Source organism: Drosophila guanche, unplaced genomic scaffold (genome assembly GCF_900245975.1).
Source record: "Drosophila guanche unplaced genomic scaffold, DGUA_6, whole genome shotgun sequence".
Classification (NCBI taxonomy): Eukaryota; Metazoa; Arthropoda; class Insecta; order Diptera; family Drosophilidae; genus Drosophila; species Drosophila guanche.
This window is the reverse complement of record NW_022995754.1, coordinates 757,266-782,970: the sequence shown is the minus strand read 5'-3', so window position 1 is coordinate 782,970 and position 25,705 is coordinate 757,266. Positions and strand designations below refer to the sequence as shown.

At 48.5% G+C, this 25,705-nt stretch overlaps 2 protein-coding genes and 1 long non-coding RNA gene across 4 annotated transcripts in view; 2 read left to right on the top strand and 1 right to left on the bottom strand.

Moving 5' to 3' along the window:
• The window catches only part of LOC117589250 (elongation factor-like GTPase 1), a 68,183-nt gene that overhangs the window by 39,245 nt on the left and 3,233 nt on the right, over window positions 1–25,705 (bottom strand). The gene's annotated exons all lie outside the window — the stretch shown is intronic.
• On the top strand, window positions 1,896–25,705 carry LOC117589251. The gene is made up of 5 exons (XM_034281025.1): window positions 1,896–3,950; window positions 22,103–22,251; window positions 22,386–22,464; window positions 24,062–24,212; window positions 24,278–25,705. Exons 1-5 carry the CDS (start codon window positions 2,391–2,393, stop codon window positions 25,057–25,059), a joined length of 2,721 nt encoding a protein of 906 aa, XP_034136916.1. The 5' UTR covers window positions 1,896–2,390; the 3' UTR covers window positions 25,060–25,705.
• On the top strand, window positions 5,630–20,756 carry LOC117589258. Its single transcript, XR_004574198.1, has 3 exons — window positions 5,630–5,640; window positions 20,467–20,480; window positions 20,689–20,756. It is a non-coding gene; the product is annotated as an uncharacterized LOC117589258 (long non-coding RNA).

The window sequence follows — 25,705 nt, the reverse complement described above, 5'->3', positions numbered from 1 at the left end:
TGAGGATCGCTTGGGGCTCTCTCTCTTTGCTCTTCGTCTATTGCTGGCATCGTGTGTGTGTTTGTGTGTGTGAGGCATTGGGAATGGGGCTCTAAATAGGGCTAAGGAGAGGCCTAACCAAGCCTTTTTCTCACAAATTATACCACATTTGCCGCTGGCAAATTTGCCCCCTGCCCAACCCTGCAGGAAACAGCAGCCAGAAGCAGCAACAAAGCAACACTGGGACTGCCACTGCAACATCCACAACAGCAACAGAGGCCGCACCAAGAGCAGAACAAACATTTCCCGCATCTATCAGGTGCATTGATCTATGGCTATTTTTTTAATTAACGCTCGGTTTTCTTTCATTGCGCGGCTACGTGAAAAATGGGGAAGCTGCGCCTCGTCTGCCTCTGCTTCACAGCTCCAAACGGTACGAAGACTCCAACCTGAGCTTGAGCTTCACTTTGGTTGGGTCTCTGGGCTCTGGTGGAGCTTCGTTTTCTTATAACTTATTTGTGATTGTTTTATTGCAGTTCCCAGGCAATAGACGCGCACCAGACTCAAGACTCGAGACTCCAGCAATGTTTATACATATGTTGCATGAATGCATAAATACCCTCAGAAATGTTGCTACTCATAATGCCAGGGAGCAGTGGGTGGAAGTAGCATTAAAGTGGGCTCTGAATTTATTCATTTTCGCTGGATTAAATGCAGAATAGATATTTGAGAGTTTGGTAATTATTTTGGTAGACCATGCATGATGACAAACCCCATCAGAGTGCCCACATACCCTTCTCGCTCGTTACATTAGAGAACAATTATGGGAACACCCTGAAATGTAGATGGAAATGGAAATGGAAATGAATCTGGAGTTGTGACCAAAGTTCATTAGTAGTTCGCGGCACGTTCTGGGCTATAGATCACACGGCGATGGGTATGGGAGAAAGGTACAAAGTCAAGAAAGAGAGAGCAGAGAAGAGGAGAAAGAAGAGCTTGGCTTGGCCATTTCTCAATCTACAATTAAGAAGGCCGCGACAAATTATGTTTAATACGAAAGCATTTAACTAAATTGAACATCAAACAGCACAGCAGACCAGACCAGACCAGACCAGCAGAGGAGATCAGGATGGGGATCCATGCCAGAATCGCGGGTTTTGTGAGTGTGTCTCTAGTTCTATGGTGTCTTTGGTGTCTGGTTCTACCAGTCTACCGAATCGATGACAGGCTAAACGAGCCGCTGAGTTGACATTGAAGCGAAAGCAGTCGAACAGCAGAGCAGAGCAACAGAAACCGAAACAGAGAGCCAAGCCAGCCGCAGAACCAGGCCAAAACAGAGACCTCTGCCTAGGAGCTGCCTCTTCGTTTGTGTGCGTTTGTGGAATGACTAATTGATTGGGGAATATATACCGTAGATTGCAGCGATCCCCGGCAGATATACACACATGATCGTGCTCGTGCTGGATGGTTATTCTTAGAGGAAGGCGTGTGCCTGGCCGTGCAATTAAATCTATGCCCCCAGCTCACAGAGGCAGGAGTCATTTGTCAGTGGAACCTTTGCAACATGTAAATAAAGTTTGTCAACATTTCATACAAGTTTAGCAACATGGAAACTTTAGCAACATCTACCAGAAAGAAAGCGCTCTCCCACTCTCTCTTGATCACTCTCTTTGGTTGCGAGACCTCTCTGAGATCGCTATCGCAGGCGGCCTGGCTTGGCTTGGCATGCAACATGTTGGCTTCAAACCGGTCCGGTCTAAGCCATGAACTTGGTGAAAGAACAACTTGTGGCCGTGACCGGGTGGTGGGGGGTTGGTGTGGGGGCTGCGGCCCTGGGAGAAAAGTCTTCTCTTCGCTCGACGGCCGCGCGATGCGTTTTCCGCTTTGAAAATTTTTAAAAGACGCTGCAATCCAGCGGCCTGGAACATTTGTAATCCGACATTAGCCGTCTGCGGATCGTGGCCCGAAGACGAGACCGAGCGACCGACCGAGAGACACGCATAGAAAAAATATCCCCAAAGTAGCAGCAGAAGCATCATCGAGCAGAAGATTCCCCTCAGTCCATTTTCCATTCCATTCTCCTCCTGATTGCTGGATTCGTGTTTCGCGTTTTCTTCTTTGAGAGAGAAGCAGCAGCAGCAGCAGCAGCAGCAGCGAGCGCTGAGCGTGTTTTTGCCGAGAGAGCTGTCAAAGCGTCACAGTTACAGTTAGTTGACATTAATCCGCCCGAGCAGCGGTAAAGAGACGAAAGATTAACGAGGGGGAGAAAATACACGAAAATACGTGATTCGCGAGTGCAAAAAAAAAAACAAAAACGAAGGAAGAAAGAGAAACGAAGAAATATCCCAGAGAACCCAAAGTGTCGAGTGTGTCGAGTTTTTCCCCCCCGAGTGTGACTCCCGCTCCTAAAAATGGTTCGGAGCTGTAGCTGCTCCCTGGCACTGGCACTGGCCCTGGCCCTGGTGGCCATCCTCGTTGTAGCCACGTCCGCCTCCGCCTCCGACTATCCGGGTGTCATCGAGCTGGTGGGCTACAGCAATCGCAGGGCGCGCGCCTACTTCCAGGAGGAGGATGCCAAGCCGCAGGCCAAGCCCATCCCCCCGTCGGCCAAGACCCGAGCGGACATCGAGACGGTGAAGCGGAACATCCGCAAGTACGACCGACTGCTGGAGCTGGACACCAAGAACCTGCCCGAGCAGCAGAAGGACATGCTGGCCAGGATCGTGGAGCGGGTGGCGCGACTCAAGGAGTCCCTGGACATCGAGGAGCAGCAGTTCAGCCAGCAGCAGGAGGCCACCTCCTCCAGGACCACCAGCACCAGCAGCAGCACCTCCACGACCCAACAGCAAACGGAGGCGGAGGCGGAAACGGAGCAGCTGGAGCTGGCGGAGGAGCAGAGCACGCTGCCACCCACTGGCTCCACGGAGGCCGAAACGGATCCCACCCTGCTGCTCGATGAGACGACGCTCCTGGAGCTGCAGCACACCATGAACGAGCAGGCAGTGCTCCAGGCGGCCGTCACGCAGCAGACGACGCTCATGAAGGATCTGCCCACCACCACGGACTTCGGCCAGGAGGCGGGCACCGGGACGAGCGACCACAACGAGGAGGAGGAGACGGGCGAGACGACCTCTTCGAGTCTCACGACACAGCCAGAGCTGAGCCAGGAGACGGAGGAGCAGTCCCAGGAGGAGCAGGAGCAGGAGCAGGAGCAGGCGGCAGCATCCACCACCAGCGACGAGGCCCTAACCGATGCCACCAATCCCGACGATCAGTTCGTGGCCGCCCGCTCCAACAACAACATTGCAGCCATCACGGCAGCAGATGCGGATCCCAGCAGCGGCGGCACCTCCACCACAGCCGCAGCCACAGCCACGAACGCGGGCAGCCAGCAGCGCACCCTCACGACGATGGGGAAGCTGAAGCACCGCCAGGCCACCAAGCGACCCTTCGGCCACAAGGTCACCGCCGCGGCCCTCAAGCGCGGCGCCCAGCGCCCGACCAGCAACAGTGCGGCGGCGGCGGCGGCCAATGCGGCAGCCGCTTCGAAGCCACCCAGCCCAGGCACCACCCAGAAGCAGAAGCTCTCCACCCCCAACGCCGGCTACCAGCAGAAGCAGCAGACGAAGCCCGCCCTGCAGAAGGTGACGCCTTCGATTGGTTCATCATCCTCCTCATCCCTGCCCGCGGCCACCACAAATTCAGCGAATCCCGGCCTGCCCATCGAGCAGCTGTACACACGGACACCACAGGCCAATATTCCACCTCTGGCAGCGGCCTCATCCTCCGCAGCAGCAGCAGCAGCAGGCGCGGGAGTCCTGGCTGCCTCCACGTACAGCAACCAGCAGGATGGCCTCGTCTACGATGGCCACGTGAATGCCTCGGCGCTCATCGACAGCCTCAGCACGAATGCACGCGAGGAGTACTACCAGCAGAAGCTGGGATCAGCGACCAACAACAAGGACAATAAGGTGAGAATTGGCATAAGGAATTGGGCCAGGGAAGAGCGGAACTCTGGGAGGTTACCAGGGATCTTTGCAGTAGAAACTATTCCCAATGGAGAATCCCCAGGCACAGATCCGACCATTCTTTAGCCTAATTAGCAATTGACCAGAAAAGTTTGAAAGGGGAAATGGGAAATGGCAAAAGAAAAAGGGGAAAGGTAAAAGGCAAAGGCAAAGGCAAAGGCCTGTCAATGTTTCTGCCCAAGACAATGGGCGACCAAGGAGACCGAGCGACATCCTACAGCAAAAAACAACAACCGTTGCGGACAGACACAAAAAAAAAGACAAGTAGAACCTCGGGTAAACCCCCGTTGAATGTCAAATGCAGAATTATTGGAACAACTTGACTCTCAAACTATCGCAAGAGGCAAGCTGGCAAGCTGGCAAGACAACGACAATGACAACAGGCAACATTGCGGCAAGGAGAACAAAAAAGTTCACCGTAGGACCCAACCAGAGAGTGGAGAGTGGAGTGGCTGTCTCTTGGATAGTTGGCCAAATGCTGGCCACTTGTTATAAATGGAGCGCCTGCAGGCATTTTCTTTCCATTGCAAATCGATTGTCATAAGGTTGGGAGAAAGATCCCAGATCGAAGCACACAGCAAGCACCAGATAGAGGCAGTTGGCGATGGAAGATGGAAGACTGCGACTTTCAGTACCATAACATTGGAGCAGCATTGTTGAGTGTTGAGTGGGTCAGTGTTTTGGTTGGTTGTTTGGTTTAGTCAGCGTTGACATGGACAAGGGAGAGAACTGGTCAAGCCTTATTAGATGCTGCGGCAGAAGAAGGAGCGACCGAGCTGGGGGCCAGCCACTGAAGATGGAGGGCATCTCAGATGGAGCTTGGGAATCGCCATTGATTTGGGCAGTCATTGGACATTGGACATTGGACATTGGAATGCCTTGCGCAATTTGTTGCCACCACTGACCTATAAATTTTGATGTGCGCCTAACTATGATGCTTGGTGGCAGCTCCAAGTTTTGCGGGGCTCCGAGTGGGACTCTCCACAACGACATAATTTATGGCCAGAGCGACGACACACATAGCCATCAAGCAATTGGCCATCGAATATCGAAGCCAATCGACAGCAGCAGGTTGAGCAACTTACTCATAGGAGGAGGAACAGGTTGTTCTAAGTAGATTCAGGAGACTCACCTGAAATGAGAGAAGAGAATTCAATGAAATTACAAATGAAATGACTCTCTCAGCAAAGTCTCTGCCGACTCTCCCTCTTTGGTTTGTTCCTAATTCAAATTGCTGTCACATGTCCGCGCACCTAAAAGGCTCTTGCGAGAGGACAACTCCAATGAAGTCTTCAATTGTTGTCAGAGACTAATCGTGGAGCATGCTCCCCATTTAAGCATTTAGCAATGGAATTAGGATTAGGACCAGGCTTTAGGCCTGGGAGAAGGTTAAATCCAAAAGCCTTTCCCTGCTGCTGCTCAGGTTCCCATGTTCCCATGTTCCCATGAGGTGTGTGCCAATTGAGATTCTCCTGAGTGTAAGTTAAGGATTACAACGGGATTGAGATAATATATGTCTCTGTTTTATCCACTCATCAATATATCTACCAGCAGCAGCAGCAGCTGCCATTTCCTCTTGCATAAGCTGCAAGACAAATCATTAATTACAATTCAATGCTCGGGCAGCGGGCATGTTAATGGTCTCTCAAAGGCCATCAAATCAAATCAAAGCAAATCAATGAATGGGGCAGCAGCAAGAAGATACAATCCAAAGTTTATGATCTACCCAACGTCCAGCGGCAGGAGAAGTTGAGGCAAAAAGAATGCCCCAATGGTGAGAGACGTTGATCAGCGGAGCGTCTCCGGGCTGGATCTTGATTGTTGGTGGGGGACTGCCGGGCTGGGCTGTCGGTTACCGCTAGAAATATCATAAATTAACGATTAAGCTCAGATTTGTTTTACGGTTACGGAACGGACAGTGGACAGCGGACAGCGGACAGCGGGCAGCGGACAGCGGACAGCGGAGCGCCTTCGCTTTGATTTAAGAACTCTGTGTGCGAGACCCAAGTGTAATTAACACATTGTTAAATAGATTGCCGTCTTCTTTTTGGCAAACAATCGAGAGGTGAGAGATGAGAGATGAAAGCATAATTGTTACACTGCCAAACAAAGGTGGAATTGGGGGCTGCGCGTCGCTAATTTGCATACAAATAATAATAGATGCTACGCGAGAAGTAAGCCAAAAACAAAAAGAACTTTCGCTGCCTGCTTTCTTCTTTAAAATTAAACAAGAAACACCTCAGAGCTGCAGAAGAGTTCCTCGGCATTCCTCGGCATTAGAAAAGACGAACGAAGTGGAATCATTATGGAGGTCGAACTGCCGTTATGGCCAGGGTCATGTCCAAGATGTGTCTCGCATCGCATGAGTTGCAAATGGCTCTCTCTCTCCCTCTTTGAGGATGATGCAACCAAACCCCACATGGGTAGTATGAATATACGACTTTTTCACGCTCTCAACTCATCTAATTAGTGACTGGAGGCTTCTCCACTCTTCCCCACTCTTGGCATGAGCCAAAGCCACTCCCCGAACACCAGACCGCAGCTCATAATAATTAATTACAGCCTCGATGCAGGAAGAATCAACTCAAATTTAACTGCAGCCTCATACTGCGTCTCTTAGGAAGCCATCCGTCTAATCAGGCTATAAGCTATGAGCAAAGCAGAGAGGCAGCAGTTACAGAAGCTACGAGGAGCAGAGAGAGAGAGAGAGAGAGAGAGCGGTGGTACTACCCAGAGAGACATTTCTGCTCTCTTTCGGGCTAGAATCTGCTGCTTTCAAGGGTGGGTTTTCGCTCAACTGGAGCACCTTCTTTCACCAAATTAAAGCCAGAATATTTCACTTAGCTTAAACATTCTCAATCAGAATCGCTTAGGCAGTTGGTTAGCTAGGAAACCCGCAACAGACCCGATCCCAGCCAATTCGAACACTTTCAAACGGAACCAGCAAAACTTTCGTTGCTGCCACACAAACTTTGACTCTTGCCGCGTGTTCCGTGCCGCGTGCCTCGTCGTTCCAGCAATGACACCCGACAATTTCACAAGTCATAGAGCATATAATCATAGACTTGCAACAGCAGAAAAAAAACAGCAGCTAGACAGAGAGAGAAAAAGTGAATTGCAGTTAATGTGATTTTTTCAGAAATCATAACAAAAAGAGAAAAGAAAGGAAACGAAACGAAAGGCGGCGGGAGGCGGTGCAAAATCAAAGACAAAGAGACATAAGGAAAGGGGATAAAGCTTCCCACCTCCTGGACCACATGGAACAAAGAGTGTGAAATGTTGCTTAACCCAAGAGAGATGCAGATGCAGAAGCAGATGCAGATGGATGAATGATATTGGCAGCTGCCGCTGAGGCGTGACTTGTTGGTTGGTCAGCCATTTGATTGACATGGAAAAGTGCACTTATCGCGAGGTTCCTCTCTGTCAGAGTGTGTGTGTGTTTGGTGTCTGTGTGGGCAGCAACAAAAGATGCCAGCAACATGCTGCAGGTTTCAGAAAATGCTCAAAACTGCTGCACAAACTGAGCGGAAGAAACTGAAGCACTTGTGGCATTAATTCCTAATAAATATACTTACACATTCCATTCGAGTAACTCCAGCAGTTTGGAGCCCAATCTCAAGTACTTTGCAATACAAAATGCACAACAAATCCGTTCAGTCTGTCGCTTAATTCTATTCGAGCAGCCCAGACCACAGCTCATCATCCATTACATAAGAAAAAGCACAGAGATCGGGGCAGATGGAGTGAAGTTCGAGTGTGGGTTAAATGTTTACCGCTTTGTTTCATCAATTGCTTGTTAACACACAGAAGAGACACACACACACAATGGGACCCCTGATTGAAGCTGACCGTTAGAGCTGAGCAGGAGGAAGGGGATACAGTAGAAGCGGCCCAAAGTTATGCTAATTTCAAGGGAGAAAAGTCCAAGAAAAGCCACTAGACTGGGGAAAGAGTGGTAGCAAAGCGGAAACTGCCAACGAATGCAAATGAAAGCAATGAAGCAGAAAGCAGAAAGCAGAGAAAGGGCATCCAAAGAGGGGGGTAAACAGAGGGGTTTATGCAGAGATATATATGATTAGGGAAAACCGAACAATGCCAGCCGCCAGACGAGACAGACGCGGCGAGAAGAAAGCCGAGACGCCGCCAAATCTTCAGTGTCTCGCGAGGTTTTGGCTTTCTAACATTATTTTTAGTTTGATTTTGCTTGGGCGAAAGGGTTGCCGTGGACACGGCATGATCTTTCTCTTCATTTCTGCAGATGATTTATTAAAACTTTTACAAGCAATTAAAGGGGAGGGGGGTGCGGAATCTCACCCACTAATAACTGTAATTTATTTACCAGCGAAAGAGCGAAAATTGTATACACAGAAGAACCCCCGAAAAGCCAAAATGAAAAGTGAAATCCGGCAAAGGGTCCGCCAAAAACAAAGCCCATAAAAATGCCGAACAAAGAAAAGAGAGCAAGAGCAAAAGCAAAAGTAGAAATAGAAACAGAAGAGCAGAGGAGGAGGAGGGGGGAGCGAAGCCTCAATTCAATTAACCGAAGAACCAAGAATAGACGAAGCTCCACTTTGTGGGCAGCCGGGGGGGGGGGGGGGGGGGGGGGGAAGCATCGGGTAGATGGTGGATGGTGGATGGTCAGCGACTGCCCACTGTGCCCATTCCATAATTTATCGAACGATGGGCAATTTATGGCAATGACGCGGCAACAAGAATGGAAGAATGGAATGGAATACCCGTCCCATTTGGCCAAGGCATTTATCTCGCCGCATGCTATTCACTTACAGAAGGAGAGACGACTGCAAGATCTGCGGCACAGGCGGCAGGAAGATGGCCACAGCCACTGATGAGGAAAGTTCAGGCATTTGTGGCACCAAAAAGATGCAACTAAAGTTGGGGCAAAGTTCTGCAGAAGAACGGCCGAAGAGTCTGCCAAAGTTATCTGCAGAAAAGCATCCACATAGAGCGAAAGATCAGGAACGTTGGCTGCATCGATTTGCAGATCGTGCAGCTACAAGACATTGATATACTAATGAGAAGTGCCATCCGCTGTCCGCTGTCTGCCAGCCCAAAGGGCACTTTCCATTGAACGTTTTGTGCCATGAAAAACACAGAGCGGCGGAGCGAGAGAGTGAGAGTGTAAATAATCATTAGTCCGACTGCCAAAAACAAACTACATCAAGTTCAAGCTAAACAAACCTGACACCTCGTCGAGTCAAATGTGTAGGACCCAGGTGCCAGGTCCCAGGTCCCAGGTCCCAGTCCATGTCCAAAGCCCCCTGCAGCCATCACCCACAACGACGACGAAGACGACGACGAGGACTCACGACCAAATTAAGATCTCACAGCATTTGGCAAACTAATTGCGAATGTCTCTACTACACAACTGGAGCTGTAGCTGTAGCTGTAGCTGTAGCTGGAACAACTGCAGCTATTTGCATTACAGAGACCCAAACGACCTATGAGATACTTGCAACATCTTTCATTCCTCATTCGTGTCTTGGGGGCCTGCCCGCCCCCGCACCTACACAACTCCCCATCGAATTTGTGGCTTTTTGTCTTTTGCTGTTTTTTTTGTTAGCTTCTACTTCGACTGAGGATCTGTGGCTCTATCTTTGGCTTTCTTCTCTCTCTCTCTCTCTCTCTGTCTGTCTGTCTATCGGGTTACTTTCTGCTGCTTTGGCTTTCTAGGTCGTGTAATTGTACGTACTGGCAGATACATAGATAGCCACAGAGCCACAGAGCACACAAACCAATTGCATTTAAATCACATTTTTCTCTCTTTTCGTTTGCCATTTTGATGGCTAATTCAATTGGTGCATTGCCCGCCTGCTGCCTGCTTGCAACATCAAATTGATAAATTATTTATAAGAGTGGATATGGATCCATCCAGCCATTGGAAGCCTTTATGGTCTATAAATTGAATACCCCGAAATGCACTTTCCCAAAAACACACAGTTTGTGGCTGGCTTTAATGAGAAATGAGTGGACCAAGGGAAGATTCAGCTGCAGCTAGAAATGCCCTCTCCTCCACCTTTCTGCGACATAAACTGTCTCTGGCCTGAGGAGGGCTTTAGGATTCCTGCCTGTTGGCCACAATTTTAGAACATAAAGCAGAAGGAAGTCGACAAATTATGCACCCCGCCCAGGTACAAGGTTCAGGTTCAGGTCTAGGTTCAGGTCTAGGTTCCAGCTACAGGCAGACAGGCGGTACGTTGAGGAACAGTTGAGGAAGTTGCATATAACTTTTGCGCATTTCAAGTTGGACAAGGAATTACAATTTATAAGCAACACAGAAAGGCATAAAAAAAGCATAAATAAATGCAGAAGTTCCTGGTTTAAAAGCAAAAATTAGCAATTTAAATTCCCAACTAAATGCCACCCAGTGGCCAGTGGCCAGTGGCCAGTGACCGAACGGAGAGGAGGCAGGGCAGGCCTCTTCTGTGTTCATCTGTCTGGGGTTCGGGTGTTAGCAGCTGAGTATTAGTATTCGGAGTATTACGCCCCCAGAGCACTTTCTTTTGGATTAGACACACACTTTATGGCTCCAACGCCTCTGCCCAAAGTGGAGTAAAAGTTGCTGATCCACCCAAAAACAACAAGAAAAGCAGAAACAAAAGCAAAAAGCATCTGCAACTGCAGCAGCAGCAGCAGCAGCGAGAGACAAGAAAAAAGAGTTGTAAACTTCAGCTTCAGCCATTCAAAATACTCACAAGACAACAATTTCCAGCATTATATTCGAATTTCGAAGCTCGAATCGTTGATGGCATTCACCTGTCGTGAGCGATCGAGTCCGCGGACTCTCGAGTGAGTCTCGCACTGTGGAGTGTGTGTGTGTGTGTGTGTGTGGGTTGCATGTTGCATGTTCAAGCAGCAAAGTCACTCTCCTTCTCTTGAGCTCCCATCGATAGGCATCTCTCCCTGTTTTTAATTGCAAGCGACCTTCGGGGTCAAATCGAGCTTTGATTTCTGTTTGAATTTACGGCTCATCGCCAAATTACTTGATGGCTTGGCCTTTGTTTTCTTTAGAAAGTGCAATTAATTTATAGATCTGCGCGGATAGCTGCGAAGTTGAAGATGGATGGAAGTGGGCCATTCAGCAGCAGGAATTTATGCTTGAAGAGCGACATTTCGGGGAGGATAATGAATGGCTGTCTGTGGGGTAAGCAGCGCCAGCAACTATCACGTGGAGCATCGAGCATCATCACTGTCCAGCAAGAAGCCAAGCGATAACCTTCATCAAATCACAGACAGACTTTGTTCCAGCCACAAACTCAATCAAATTCATTTTCGTTTTCATTTCTTTTGTACTCGAATCACGGAAAATGGCAAGTGGGGGGCCATCAACTTCACTTATGGACAGATCGGGACGGACATTGTGGTCGGGGGTTCAGCCTTCGACTTGGACTTGGACTTGGCCTCTTTTGTAGGCCATTGATGGCGCTGCTGCACGTTGCACTCCTCCACTGACACACTGACATTTGATTGCAGCTGCTGCTGCCTGCTGCTGACAACTTGACACAATTTTTAATAAGAGGCGACGACCGAGAGCAGCAGCAGCAAGCCGAAGTGTCAGTTTCCCTGGCAAATGGAAAAGCAAGGCATGACTCGGATCGGATCAGAGACATCAGAGCATATCGATGGTTAAGACTCATTTTGGGGGCACACAGACACACAGACACACAGACAGCTGGCGGATATTGCAAGTGCTTGAAAAATGGATAAATATTTGACGCAGCCCCCGCAGCTCCTACTTGCCGCTGCCTGGCCATTTGTCAGACATTTCCATGGGGCAAGCAAACACTTGTGGGTTGCATGCAAAAACAGAAGTCCGGTCCGCACAGAAGGAGCAGAGCAGAAGGTGGGTTGTGGAACGGTGAGAGATGGAACGACGGGAATGGTGGGACTGCCTGGCAGCTCAATTATGTGCGAAGATTCCATCGAAATCATTAAAATAACAAATTGGGCACGAGAAACAACATTGGACACAAAAAGCCACAAAACTCCTTTTTGGCCACGAAACAAAATTGAAGTTGAAGTTGCAGTTGCAGTTGCAAGTCGCGGATCGAGTGGAGTGCAGCAGGAGGAGCAGTTGGAGCTGCTTGAGTAGGAGGTGGACTTTGGCTAAGTGGCATGGAAAAACCACAGACAGCAAAATGGTGCAAAAAGGGTACAAAACACAAGCGGGCGGGCAGGGGACACGCTTCAATTATGGACAGAAACAGAGAGAGAGAGAGAGAGAGAGAGGAGAACGAGTGGGAGTGGGAGTGGGACCCCAACCCACCCCATCTCTATCATCATGAAGTCATCGAAGTTTATCATCATCATCATCGTGGTCTATCCATTTCGCACACAGTCCTCGCTCGACTCGAGTCGGTAAAGGCCAACGAATGTGCCTGAAATTGGCTGAAAAGCAAAAGTTTCTTTATGGGCTAAAAGCGTGTACAGGGGGCGTGGCATTCGAAATGGAAATTTATGCCACAAGATACGAGTCACAGAAAATATATGTGTCATCTTTAGCCTCAGTCTCTCACAGAGATAGATGCCGCTGAGGCTGCTCCACCGACAACACACTAATTGAGTTCAAAGATCGCACATGGAAAAGTGGGAAAATTCCGGGGAACCTAGCTCAGGTTTTTATTAATCATCTACGAGGGCGGACGAATGGAGGGGAGTCTGTGTCTGGGCTGCTGGTTCCCATGCACCCATAACACGACCGCATCTTCAATCAACGTCAAAACAGAGAAATATTCGCTCAGAGCTCAGAGCTCAGAGTGGAGCAGAGCGGAGGAGGAGTCCTGGCTGCTGCCTCGCTGCGGACCCCAGAAGGCCGCGAAAATTAATGAGCAAATCTCTCGCCCTAGACATTTTTTACATAGGAGTGGGACGGATGGACGGCAATATCGGGTTTGTCTCTCAAATAAGGGGAGGCAAAGGCAGCCAGGCATCTGGGCATCTGGGCATCCGGGCTGGCAGGCGACAGGCGCATGTTGTGGCATGGGGCAGACAGACAGACAGCAAAGTAGTTCGGGATGCATCCCAAAATGGTTGGCGGGCAACGGACATATGGATGATGGCACTGCAATTGATTGTGACAGGTTTATGCGCAGCAAAGTGTCGTGAAAAGGGGAAGAGGGATGCAAACAGGATGCACAAGAAAATGCAGCAATGATCATGAATCATGATCATGGCACAAAATCATAAAAGACTTGCACTTGGGCAGTGATTAATGAGCTGCGATGGAAGTTACACTCGTGAGGGAACCTTTTGAACCCACGAATAGAGTTTCGCTTGCCCATAAAATCAATACACGAACTGCAGCCGCGCATAAACCTCAATTTCACGAGACTCCTCTAACAACAGCAACAGAATCTCTGTGACTGGTAGTGGGATGGGGATGGGGATGGGGATGGGAACTGATGTTAGCCAGGGACTGCAGCCAGCAGTTGTTGGGTAATTTGATAGGCGACAACTAGCCAAGCAGCCAAGCAACGGACTTGCGGTGGAAAGCTCGCTGGAAAGCGCAGGCAGGAAAAATGTATCGCAGCCAGGCGACGTGTGCGTATCTTTTACAGCGCAACAAGCAAGTGCAACTAATAAATTAATGTGCCAGGCAGGCAGCAGGCAAACTAGAGGACAGAAGAGAGTTCGGGGAGAGTGTGGGGAGTACTAGTGGTGGTGGCAACAACTACTCATAGCTGAGGCTGTCACCTGGGCAGCAAAATGAAAGCTACAAGCGGGTACAAGCAGCGTCTGTGGCTGCTGCCTGCCTGCTGCCTGCTGCGACTGCGTATCATAGCGTGCTAAATTTGCCATCCAGTTGGCATGTCAATGAGAGAAAGAGATACAAGCCTCACTCCTTCCGTCTGTCTGTTTCTGTGTCTGCGGAATGCATTGCGTTTGCATACAAGATGAGCGGTATTCAGATTCAGACTGCAACAAAGAGTGTGAAGAAGGAGGAGGAGCGAGAGAGAGAAGAAGGAGATGGAGATGGAGGAGGCTGCTGCTGCCGCTGCTGCTGACCTGCATAACGGTGCCGCAACGAACCGACGACCACAGAATGAGCATGAGACTCCCCAGCTACAGCTACAACTCCGATCCGCTCGATCTGCCTCTCTTTATCATTATCTATAATAATAGAGAAGAGAAGAGCAGAGCAGAAGAAGACAAGAGAGAGAGAGAGAGAAGACACAGGCAGACCGAGACCAACGGATGACCGCAACAGGAGAACGAACTGAAGGGTGGAGAGAGGAGAGTGGAGTGCGGGAGTGGAGAGAGGAGAGCAGAGATGCAGCAGCAGCAGCAGCACCAGCAGCTTGAAGCTTTCATAATGCTGTCCATTTTGATTATCATTCACTTAATTATGATTGATAGCTGTAAATGCTGAGCCATGAGCAGCAACAGCAGCAGCAGCAGCGGGCATGAATCTAATTCTAACCAATGGCCAATCGAGGATTGCCTTTACTGTTAAGCGAACATGAACGTATCTACTTATCAATCTATTCATCTATCTATCTCTATAACTTCTTTCTCTGTATTTGCAACCATGAAATGCAAATCCGCTAGCATCTGTAATTGTCGCAAATGCCAACTGCGCTGCGAATGATCTTCCATCCTCCATCCTCCCCAGCTGCCTTCTTTCCCCCTCTCTCTTTATCTGTTGGGTATCCATCTCTCTCTTGAAACAGTTATGCCTCTGGCATTTAGCAGCAGACACAACAAAAAGAGATAGACAGATAGATGGTTGGTTGGACTGGGCATAGGGTTAGGTATTTGCTTTATATTGCCGACTTGCTGTTTTTGCTACGCTTCAGCCATGGATGGACACATTAATGATGGACACCTCAACCCCTTGCTGTGATTGCAGAGATCCAGCAAGAAGTTCCTTTGGAATGATGAAAAGTTCTTTCAGAAACGATTCAGATTCAGATATAGAGAAATCTGTACCAATCAGGGGAATATTATCTATTGAAAAATAATCTCTTTCTATGCTACAAATTCCCCCAGGAATGGGAATTTCCCCTTCAATGAAAAACTGTCTACTTTGAAGCCCATTGAAATGCCGATCAAAGCTTGTGCAACCAACTAATGTAGACATTAGCCTGCCCTTTGCATTCCTCTTCAGCATTCAGCATCAACAGGCTGCCCTTTCCGAGCGGAAACTTATAATTAACACAGAAAAAATACAGACGGAGGGACAGATAGGGATGGGGAGACAGGGAGACAGGGAGGAGAGAGAGAAAAATGCAAAGCGCGTAATGTCGGCATCTTTATCTCTCACCTCTTTTTCTCGTGTGCCTCCAAAGGAAAAGCCATGCGAAGCAAAAAAGATTGTCAGAGATGCAAAACAAAAGCCGAAACGTAACCGCAGGGCCCGGCTCTGCCAGCAGCAGGAGGAGGAGGAGGAGGAGGAGGAGCAGGGGGTGGAGTCTTTGGCGGTGAATGAGATGTGCAATGTGCGCTACTTTGATAAAACAGAAAACATAGGAAAATGGCAAGGAAAAAGTACAAAGAAAACTGCGAAAGAAAGTCCAATAAAGAAAGTGTTTGGCCCCAAGGCCCCAAAATGCAAACCCAGAGACAGGGCAGCAGCAGAGCTGCATTTTATATTAGAGACGAAAGACAAAGACAAGAAACATCTCTGCTCTTCCCTCTACTGCTCTGTGCAGTAATTAGCATGCCGCTGGAACTATTTGCAGTCTCTCTCTTTACTATTTAATTTGAAGTACAAATCTCCAGAGAACCAGCAATCCTCAGTCCACAGTCCCCAATTCCCTTGGAAAGTTAATGGCTTACTTAAATGTAAATGCTAACCATCTCAAGGGTCTCTCTGGCGTCTCTCTGGTTCCCTCTGTTAAGCGCCATTCAAATTCAAATTAAAGCCAGAAGAATTTACGATAACTATATTTTTGGCCACTTTGGTTGAAATGTTTGGGCATTATTTTGACACAACCAAATACTAATTTCGCTTTCTTTCGCTTCTTTCGCCTCTCTCTCTGCAGGTAAGCGGCCGCTTCTCAATCACACAATGACCAGCAGACCTTCCCGACATTTGCGGTACGTGAGTGGCAGCCACAAAGCCATCAGAAGGGGCCTCAATCTCCCGCTCCCGGGGCCATAGTTTATTATGCGTGTATTAGCGGTAAAAAGCCACAAACGAACAACCCAAAACCCAAAACCCAAACATTTTGACCGTTTTGCTTGGAGGTAAATGACCAGAAGTCCAAGACCAAAGAATCCACCAACCCAGAACCATCATCAGTCGTCGTCGCCTATGGGTTCCCTTCACCTTTTCCTCTGTGTATTTCTGTTTCTGTTTCTGTTTATTTGTTCAACAAATAGTTACAGAGGTTTTACATGCTCGGGAGCGAAGGAACATGAAAGGAAAGTGATGGCCAGCACAGTCCAAGGGCTTTCGGTTATGGAAAGTGATTTTTGTACATGGAAATTCGTGTGGGGGGAAAAGAGTTCTGGGTGGTAGATTTACACTGCAGAAAGCATCCACCATTTGCTTTAATTTTCACATTTCATTGCATTGGCATTGCTGCTCCTGCCTGTCAAATATTTCATTAAAACTTTCCACATGTCCAGCTCCCAAGGCAGCCCTTTCCGCTCTGAACAGAGAGCGGTAACCCGCCCCCCGCCACAGCAGACAGACAGAAGGCTAATGTCCGACTTCCCTTTGGTATCATGACCGAATCGTTACCGTAATGGCAGCCACATTAACTTTGTCCCACAAACTGTCCCAAAAAGACAGTTGAGAAAAAACATAAACGTACATTAAGAACCGAATCATATCTTGGGCATTTCAACTCATTAGAGGTTCAACAAACCCTAACCGAGAGACCCCAGAGGCCAGTCCGAGCACTCTGAGGAGCACCCAGAGAGTGAGAGAGAGAGAGAGAGAGAGGGAAACTCGGCCAGCAGCAGCAGCAGCAAAGAGTCCAAAAAACCAGTACACAAGAGCGGGAAATGTAATATAAAAATATTATTATTACGGCACTCTGTGGGCATTACGGCAGCAGGGAAAAATGAGTGTAACCAGCTTATGACCAGACAGATATTGCTTCAACATATTCTTAGAGCAAATTAGAACAAGTTAATGTCTGCCCAGAACGTTGGACACGTTCAACGGCTTCTGTTTGATTCGAATTCGAATTCTGTTTCTGTTTCTGTTTCAAAGATGACAATTATGATCACGTCTCTGGTCGTTTTACGGAATTGGCTGTGGAATGTGGCAGCTGCTGTGGCTCCTGCCTTTCCATTGGATTATTCAATATGCCTTTTCGCACAGCCAAATCATGTAATGGCCATAAATGCTGCCTCCTCTTTGCTCTGGGGCTATCTGCCATCTGTGCCGCAACTGCACCTTTGTTTGCTGTTTGACAAGTTTTGCGCAAGAAATTGTAACAGCGCCAAAGATGGATATCAGTTACGCATGCGCAGAGTGGAGAGTGGAGAGCAGAGGAGATTCCACTTTGGCCAACTTTGGTTAGCAGCAAGATTATGGCATCGAGATAGATAGATGGAGACTACTTATGATCGAAAGGATATCCCTGAATCTCAGAGCTCTAAGCCTCACTTTTCTACTCATTTGAATCCTCATCAAGAATCAAATTCCCAAACACCAATCAAGATCCGTCGTTCGTTGATCTTTCCTGGGGCCAATCTTGGCTCTTCTCCGCTCTGCGCCATGAGAGCGAGAGAGGCCATAAACTGAACTCTGACCCGGCGGAGTGCGATTCATACGCGCAGAGGCACATCCGTTAGAGCCAGCCGTTCACTTTACGATCGGATTCCGCTGGCCACTTTTTTGCTTAGCTTGTTATAAAAATATCGACCATCAAGTTTGACGATTTATTGAACATTTTAATTACAACCCGCGGGTACATGGCAGCACTCCAGCCCCACTGCACAAGGTTTCAGAGAGTGTTGAGATCTTCAGAGGAGCGTAGCTGGGGGGCAAAAGAGTCCACACTGGGAACACTACGCAGACAGAGAGGAGGGAAGTACTCCATAGATGGGAGCGAAAAGTGGAAGAGCCACAGCTGGAGACTCGACACTCGACTTTTACTGGGATGCTGGGATGCTGAGATGCTGAGACGATGATGATGGCCATTGGGCAAACAAATACAAATAATGGTAAATAAACAAGCAAGCAAACAACTGACTGGGATTTGCATGAGAAATTTCAGTTAACAACTGAAAAAGCCAGCAACAAACCGCCGAAAAATTCAACAGAAGCAGCAAAGCCCCGCGACACTCGAAGCTATTGATACCCTAGAAGATTGATCCCCTTTTTATGGTAGCTCCACAGTCAGGCAATGAAGAATGAGGTGAAACAACGCAACAAATGTTCCATAAACGAATAGATTTGACTAAAGAAAGAGGATTTAATGGGAAAACACTTGGGAAAACGTTTCAAATGGGCTGAAAATCTCATCGTATTCACACTCTTCCATGGCAAACACCTCGTACAAATCGTAGTACCCACTTCTGCTTGCAAGAAGAGTAAAAATGTAAAAATGTAAATATGTAAAATGTATGTATGAATGTATGAATGTAGATATGTAAATGCCAAATCCCCCCACAAGTGCGCCTCAAGTGAAATGTTTAAGATTTTCGGTAGCTTGTCGTGTCGTTGGATGAACACAAAAAATAAAATAAAAAGAAAAAAGTAGAAGTAGAAATGGTAGAAAATACCCCCGGATACTCGGATACTCGGATACAAAGATACATCCGTGAGTAGACAAACACTTGAAACTACTTCACGCTTTATAGATAACAATGAAGAGGCAAAGGCAAAGGCAAAGGCAAAGGCCGGAGCAACCAAACAACAACGAAAGTACTTGAAAAGCGATTTCATTTTCACTTTGAGCATAAAATGAAATAACAAACAAGCAAATAAGAAGGGAGTGGGTGGTGAGGGGGTGAGGGGGGAAGTAAAACTTAAATAATGGCAACTAATTTTGTGTTCTCGCTGCACAAGGAGGTGTGTGCGGGGGGGGGACAGAGAGTCATTCAAAGACTTTCACATAATTAAATCAAATTTCGAAATGAAAATGAAATGAAAATTATTTATTAATTGCAGAAGTAGGTGGGAGGGGTATACCATATGCAAATGTTCACAGTGAGAGAGACTCTCTCTCTCTCTCTCTCTGTCTTGAGAGCCTGAGCAGTAGCCAAAGCGGTGAAATTTTATGTTACTTTTGTTGCTGTCGTAGCTGGAAGCTCTCTTTCAAGCTGATTTGAATAACAAGTGGCGAGGTTTTCGCATCTGCAAGATACATAGATACAAGCCTGACTGCCTGTCAGTTTAACTTTTGCTGCTGGCTGCTGGCTGCTACTTCCCCCTGCTGCTGTCTCTCTCATTAAAAGTAAATTTCGAGCCTCCAACTGGCGACTGAGTTACAAGCGGGGGGGACACACACCACACGCTGCACAACACACAGTCGCAAGACCAGAAACCCGAGAAGTGTGGCTGCTGCTGCTGACTGCAGGACTCTTGTCGGAAGCCACAAAAGACAAGTGGCCTAGGAATAGAACTAAGGAGAGAAGACAGCTTAAGGGACTTCGAGTGTAGCAGAAAATCACAAAGGAGTTTCGAATGTTTGCAATTTTCATTTTGCACAAGCTGAGCTGTCAAATTTTGTGGGAATTTTCAACATGAATGGCAGCTAATCAAGTGGCTAATCATGGAGCACTGCAACAAGTCAATAAAGGCTGCCACATCGGCACACAAATCACGCATACGCCATGCATCCTGCCTGCCTGCCTGCCAGTGTTTTGCCCGTTTGCTGCCACAGTTTGCTGTTTGTTCTGCAGTTTTCTGCTGTTTTCAGCGTCATTTCCATTGGCGAAAAGCCATGAAGAATCAGCATTGAGGCTGAGAGCCTTGCAGCGCCACAGAAAAGGCAAAAAAAAACTTTGGAATCAACGGAAATGTCACTTTCTTTTCAATCAAAACGCAATTCATGGCACTCCAAAAACAAAACTACACAAAAACCAACAGGGAAAAAACTACAAAAAAGAGGAGAGGCAACTAAAAGAAAAGAAACAACACGGAAAACGGAAAACAGAAAACAACTTGAGACCATGAAAGGTCATGGCAATGGGATTCCAAAGAGATTCCCTCCATCTCCATCTGTCAGGGTCTTTGAGAGTCTCCAACTGCAACTCGAAAAGTGACTTTAAATTGCAGGAAGCTTGCAGCAGGGAACACGATTTTCAAGTGGCACTTGGGTGGCCAGGCAGCAGGGGGGGGGGCAGATCTTCTCTCTTCTGCGCTAACTGCCACCGACTGAACTTTAACCTCAGAGCTACACAACTGCAATCTGCGGAGCGGGAAAGCGGACAACAGCAAAACGCTTTAATTTGCAACTGCAATTCGTGCAAAATTCCATGGAGACTCACATTCAGGGCGCTGCTTAGGGTTACCCAAGGCTCTGCCTCTGCCCAGACAGAGGGTAGAAAGTGGAGAGAAATGACCTCCTCCGCAGGGTATCCACATCGTTGGCTCCTCCTCTCTGCTCGCTTGCCTTGCTCCCTGTCCAGCGAACATGGCAAATATTTAAGAATCTACTTAACCAAAGTGAAAGAGACAGGCAGGCGACAGAAGCGACAACCAGCTGACGCCAAATAAGGTGCAGGGTGCAGGGTGGCCCGCTCCCGCGGTGGAGAGAATTCAATAATAATGGCTGAGGGTCAGTGTAAATCACTCTCAAAAAGGAGCTGCCACAAAAGGAGAAGTGGGAGACTGTTGGAAGTTGCAACTACCTGACTGACATGGGAAGTGCCCGCTGCCGTGGCCCTTTCCCCTGGTGGATCATGTGCCCTGTAATTTGCACTAAACCAAAGATGCCTTCGGTTCAATTATGTGCTAAGTAGGGGAAAGGAAAGAGAGAGAGAGTGGACTGATGGTGAAAGGAGTTGTGGGAGGAAGTGCCTGCAGGCGGAGCAAAAGAAGGAACCAATAAGTGTTCCATGTGGATATCTAATCTGCCTAAATCCATTCGCTGTGGAATGTTTCCACTTCAATTTCATTTAATCAACTCAACTCCAGCCACAGCCACAGCCACAGCCACTCCCGTCCATTCATCATCATTTAGCTGGGGGTTTTAGCGCCCATTTGTGCCTGCCATAAAATTCACTCTCAGCTCTAATAACTGCGTTAATCTATCCTATGCAGTTTCCTATCTCTCTCTCTGAGCTAATAAAATCATTAAGATACCTTTCATTCAGACCCATTTGCAGATGGGCGCCCGCTCTGGCTTTTCCGCGAATCTTCACGCATTGATGGACGCTAAGCGAACGTCTCGTCTCATATCGGGAGTTTGTTTTGCTCTCAATAATGATTCAATAGTTAGGAAAATATGCACAGAGGGAGCTGCCTTCAGTTGTGTCGTAAATATTTTCCCCGCTGAAGAACTTTTTAATAGCCAAACAAAAGGCACGGAGGGGAAGTTCCATCAGAAGTTTCCAAATGAAAAACAACTCAATGGGGAGCGGGCAAACACACAACACAAGTGGGAAATGCAGGAAGGAAGTGGCTGATGGGGCAGAACAGGGACAGGGACAGGGCCATGGCATGGGTTGGGGTTTGGGTTCTCCCTCCAATTCCGACAAAGTAAAAGTGCGTTTGGCAGTTACCCTGGATGGATGGTTGCGAGTCGTCCCCTTCGTGTTGCATCAAAATTCTTAATAACTTGGCTGCCGCGGCCCCTCTTCCGCCTCATATTGTGGTGGAGCGGAAAAGGCGCATCTCTCAAGCAATTTTGTGTGTCATTATGTGAGGGTCTCGTTTGCCATTAACCTGCCTTGGCCAGGCCAAGCGAACTGCTGCCCCTCCTCTGACTACTTTGAATGCAGAAGCGCAGCAGCAGCTCCTCCCGGGTTGGGTATTCAAAATGAGAGGAGAAGGAGAAAGGAGAGGAACGAGCCTCAATTTCGCACTTCATCTATGCCACAGACAAATGCTGGCTGCAACTTTAATTGCTCCCCAAATAGAAGACGATGAAACCCTTTTGGCCACATCAATCAGCATCAACATCAACATCAATCACAATCTTCAACTAATTCTCTCCCTCTCTGTGCAGAAAACGGCGACAGCGAAGCCAACGAAATATCATTATTATCCGCACAATCAACACATCTATCTGCTGCCCGAGTGCGCCATCCAGCAGGTCTGCAACGCGGTCTACGTGAGACTCAACTACACCCAGCCCCTGTGCGCCTGTCCATCAAGGTGAGTCGCCAGCAGTCTCCGCTGCAGGATTAGGGTTCGCTTCGCCCACTTGTCACTCGGCCACTCGGCCACTTCTAATTAATCCCACAATGCAGCGGCCAGAATCTAATCTAATCCGATGGCTTCCCTTGCAGATATCGCGATCCCTGCTCCGCCAGCCTCAACGAGGACGATCAGCACACCACAAAATTGGTTGGTGATAACAAAAAGAAGGTGAGTCCAACCTGGGAGTCGGTGGGGAATTGCAGGGATTCAAGGAAGATGTTCATTAGGTAGATCACGAATTGGAGAAGATGCGATCAGTGGAGGGCACGAACCGGAGAGCTCTACGAATTGGGGATCATTTGTTTGAGCGGAAAGCCAACAATCAGGGAAAATCAATTGCAAATCTCACAAAAGTTCACTGCGTATTCGTTTCGTGGCTTGAGGATCATTTAATAGATCAGATCAGTTCAGGGGAAAAACCTCAACAATTGCCAGATGAGTGGGAACCCGCGAAACTCACATCAAACCCCAAACGAAGATCGTCTAACAAAGGATGATTGAGGATCATTTGATCAACTCTGATCACTCATCAAATTGATTCCTGCGTCTGCGGAGTTCTCTTCGCTGCTGTGGCACGATCTGTGGCTTGATTCTGCCTGTCCCAGGGTCACTGGGAGGCTCACCTTGTGGCTTCATAATGTTACCCCTACTGCCGCCTCATGATTGGGGCACTTTTATTGCCTAGCCATGATCGGCTTCCATCTTCCATGGGAGGAAACTTCCATTTAATTAAGTTATAAATGCCGCAGCGGCCCTCCCCTTTCCTCCTGCGACTCTGGTCTTCGAGGCATGGGAGAAATGTTCAAATAAATTAAATAATAAAAAGCATTTTTAATAGTTTAATGGTCCAAGCAGTTGAGTGCTGCTGTGCACCACAGTTCCCCGTTCCAGCGTTCCAGCGTTCCCCGTTCCACCGTTCCACGCAGGTGTCCACTGAGGAGGAGGAGGAGGAGGCGGCGGAAGGTCTCTCTCGCGTGTGGGCAGTGCCAGACATTGTCATAATTACACTTCACTTTACCGTTAAATGCAACACTTGCTGTGCGCTGTGTGCTGTGTGTGTGTTTGTTGCCGCTGCTGCTGCTGTTTTGCCGGAACTGTACCGCAAATGATGTACGGAAAATGCGTTTAGCTGGAAAACCAGAGCAGTGGCAGAGGAAAAACTGGAACAGCAGCGGCAACAGCATTAACCTGAATGCCACCATCGAGAGCCAATGAAGCGGAGAGGAAAGAAGAGCGGAAAAGTGGAATAAAAACTTTGCCTGAATTGGCTGCCGCATGCAAACGAGCGCCGCAAGAGTCAATCAAATTACTCCACTCTGGGGCAGGAACTGCTGCTGCTGCTGCTGCTGCCATGCCAGTAGCCCCAGTAGCCCCAGTAGCCAGCAGTCGAGGCTGTAAATCAGTTAAAGGACAATCAAGCATCGCGTCCAATCGAAAGCGGAGCAAAAAGCAATTTCTGTCTGGCCCAGGGCTGCTCCTCGCTTCTTTTTTTTGGCTCCAAAGCGACAGCTAGAGACAGGCAGAGTGATGCAGAGTGATGCCGAGTAGACGTTTAGCATGTTGGCTTTCAATTTAGAGTCATGATCATGGGATTGGCTTGGGTTGGGGTTACTTTCCTTGGCCGCCCTGTGGGCCTGTGGGTCCAAAGTGAATGTCTAATCGTCGCGCGGCCAGTGCTAGACACCGTCTAGACAGCCAGAAACGCCCCTTCCATTTGCATCCTCCACTGCACTCTACTCCTTTTTTTTGCTCTCTCCATGATTAGGCCATTACGCTGGCCAAGACCTGTGAGGCCACAACGGAGATGCGAGAGTGCCGCTCGCCCAAGGACTGGTCCCTGCTGGCACTGCAAAACACACGGACAGGCAAATCCCACTATCTGGTCATCTGCCGCTGTCCCGATCACTTCAAAATGGGTAAATAAATATCAGAAAAATGAGAAAACAAATCTTCTAATCTGAACAAATCTCCCTTTCGGTAGAGGGACCCATGGCCCATGATCAGCCCACATATGCGAGTGTCCCCGGCATCCGAGTCTTTGGCATGATGTGCGTCAAGCCGGGCTACTCCGTGCGCAAGCCCAGCAGCCAGCCGCCGAAGCGCTACCAGCTGCAGAAACCCTTCTACCGCCCCTCGGTGGGTGGCTCCAGCTCCCTGGGTGGGCAGAAGGATAGCTACGGCAGACCCATCTATGGGGGAAGCTCCAGCAGCTCGAGCTCGAGTCTCGGAGGATCGCCCATCAGCTCCAACTACCAGCCGCAGGATCAGCAGTCCTTCCAGAACGGCGGCCCCAGCAGCTCCTACCAGTATCTGAACCGTCCCGAGAGCACCCACAGCACCCACAGCACCCACAGCAGCCACAGCTCCTCCTCGGCCAACTTCCGGCCCGACCAGTTCAGCATCAACAACTTCCCGGGCAGCAACTACGGACGGAACAACGAGCGACGCGGCGACATGGCGCCCATTGAGGCAATTGGCAGTGGATCGGGCGCCGGCACCGAGGAGCAGCCCGGCAGCAGTACGCCGGCCAGCGAGGAGGCCAGAACCACGCTTCAGGCGCAGGAGTTGGAACAGGAGCAGGAGCAGGAATCAGAGCCCGCGGCGGCGGCTGCTGCGTCGCCTGTGACAACGCTCCCAGAGCCGGCTCTGGAGGGCAGCACTCGCATCCGACGCTCGCTGGCAGAGACGATGGAGCTCGACCCGGAGCCAGAGTTCCCCTGGGATCGTGTCGTCGAGTTCCAGCAGAGCATTGTCTGGGACTAGGACTGCCACACACAGCCTTAACATCAAAATCCTAGCAAATACAATTTCTAACGGCACGCGACACGCGCGAAACAAAAACAAAAACAAAACTACTGTGACTGAAGCGAGAGAGAGCGAGAGAGAGAGCGAGCGAGAGAGAGAGGGGAACGAAGCGGAATGGAACGACAACGCGGAAACGGCAGAACAGAGACTACAGCAACGTCAAGTAAATTAGTGGCTAAGCTTTTTTACACAAACATTTTTGTAGGCATTTCAAATGGCATTTGAATCCCTCCCGCTCCTGATGAATTCCTTCTCTAATTTACATATTTATTTATATTTATATACAAAAGAACAATTTACGAATTAATTAAACAATTACACGGGGCCGGGTCCGCCCGCGTCGCTCATTAATTGTTTAATTAATTTGTTTTGCATTTAAGCGTAAACAAGGCCTCAACTTTTTATAATACTTAAATAAATGAACGTGAAGCGTGAGAGCAGATAGTTAAGGTGCAACAACTTGAAACTATTCGAGAAACATAAACAGAACAAAAACAAGCAGAAAAAAACAACGAAACAAAAGCAGAAAAAACCGAAATTATCAAACGCTAAATTTAGTTGCTTATTTATGTCTAGATCTAAGCTGCATTTACTAGTAGTTAAA

Coding starts and splice junctions, on each gene's coding strand:
- LOC117589251 (XM_034281025.1), top strand. CDS start 2,391: ATGGTTCGGAGCTGTAGCTGCTCCCTGGCACTGGCACTGGCCCTGGCC. Junction 3,951..22,102: donor CCAACAACAAGGACAATAAG/GTGAGAATTGGC, acceptor CTCTCTGTGCAG/AAAACGGCGACAGCGAAGCC. Junction 22,252..22,385: donor CTGTGCGCCTGTCCATCAAG/GTGAGTCGCCAG, acceptor CTTCCCTTGCAG/ATATCGCGATCCCTGCTCCG.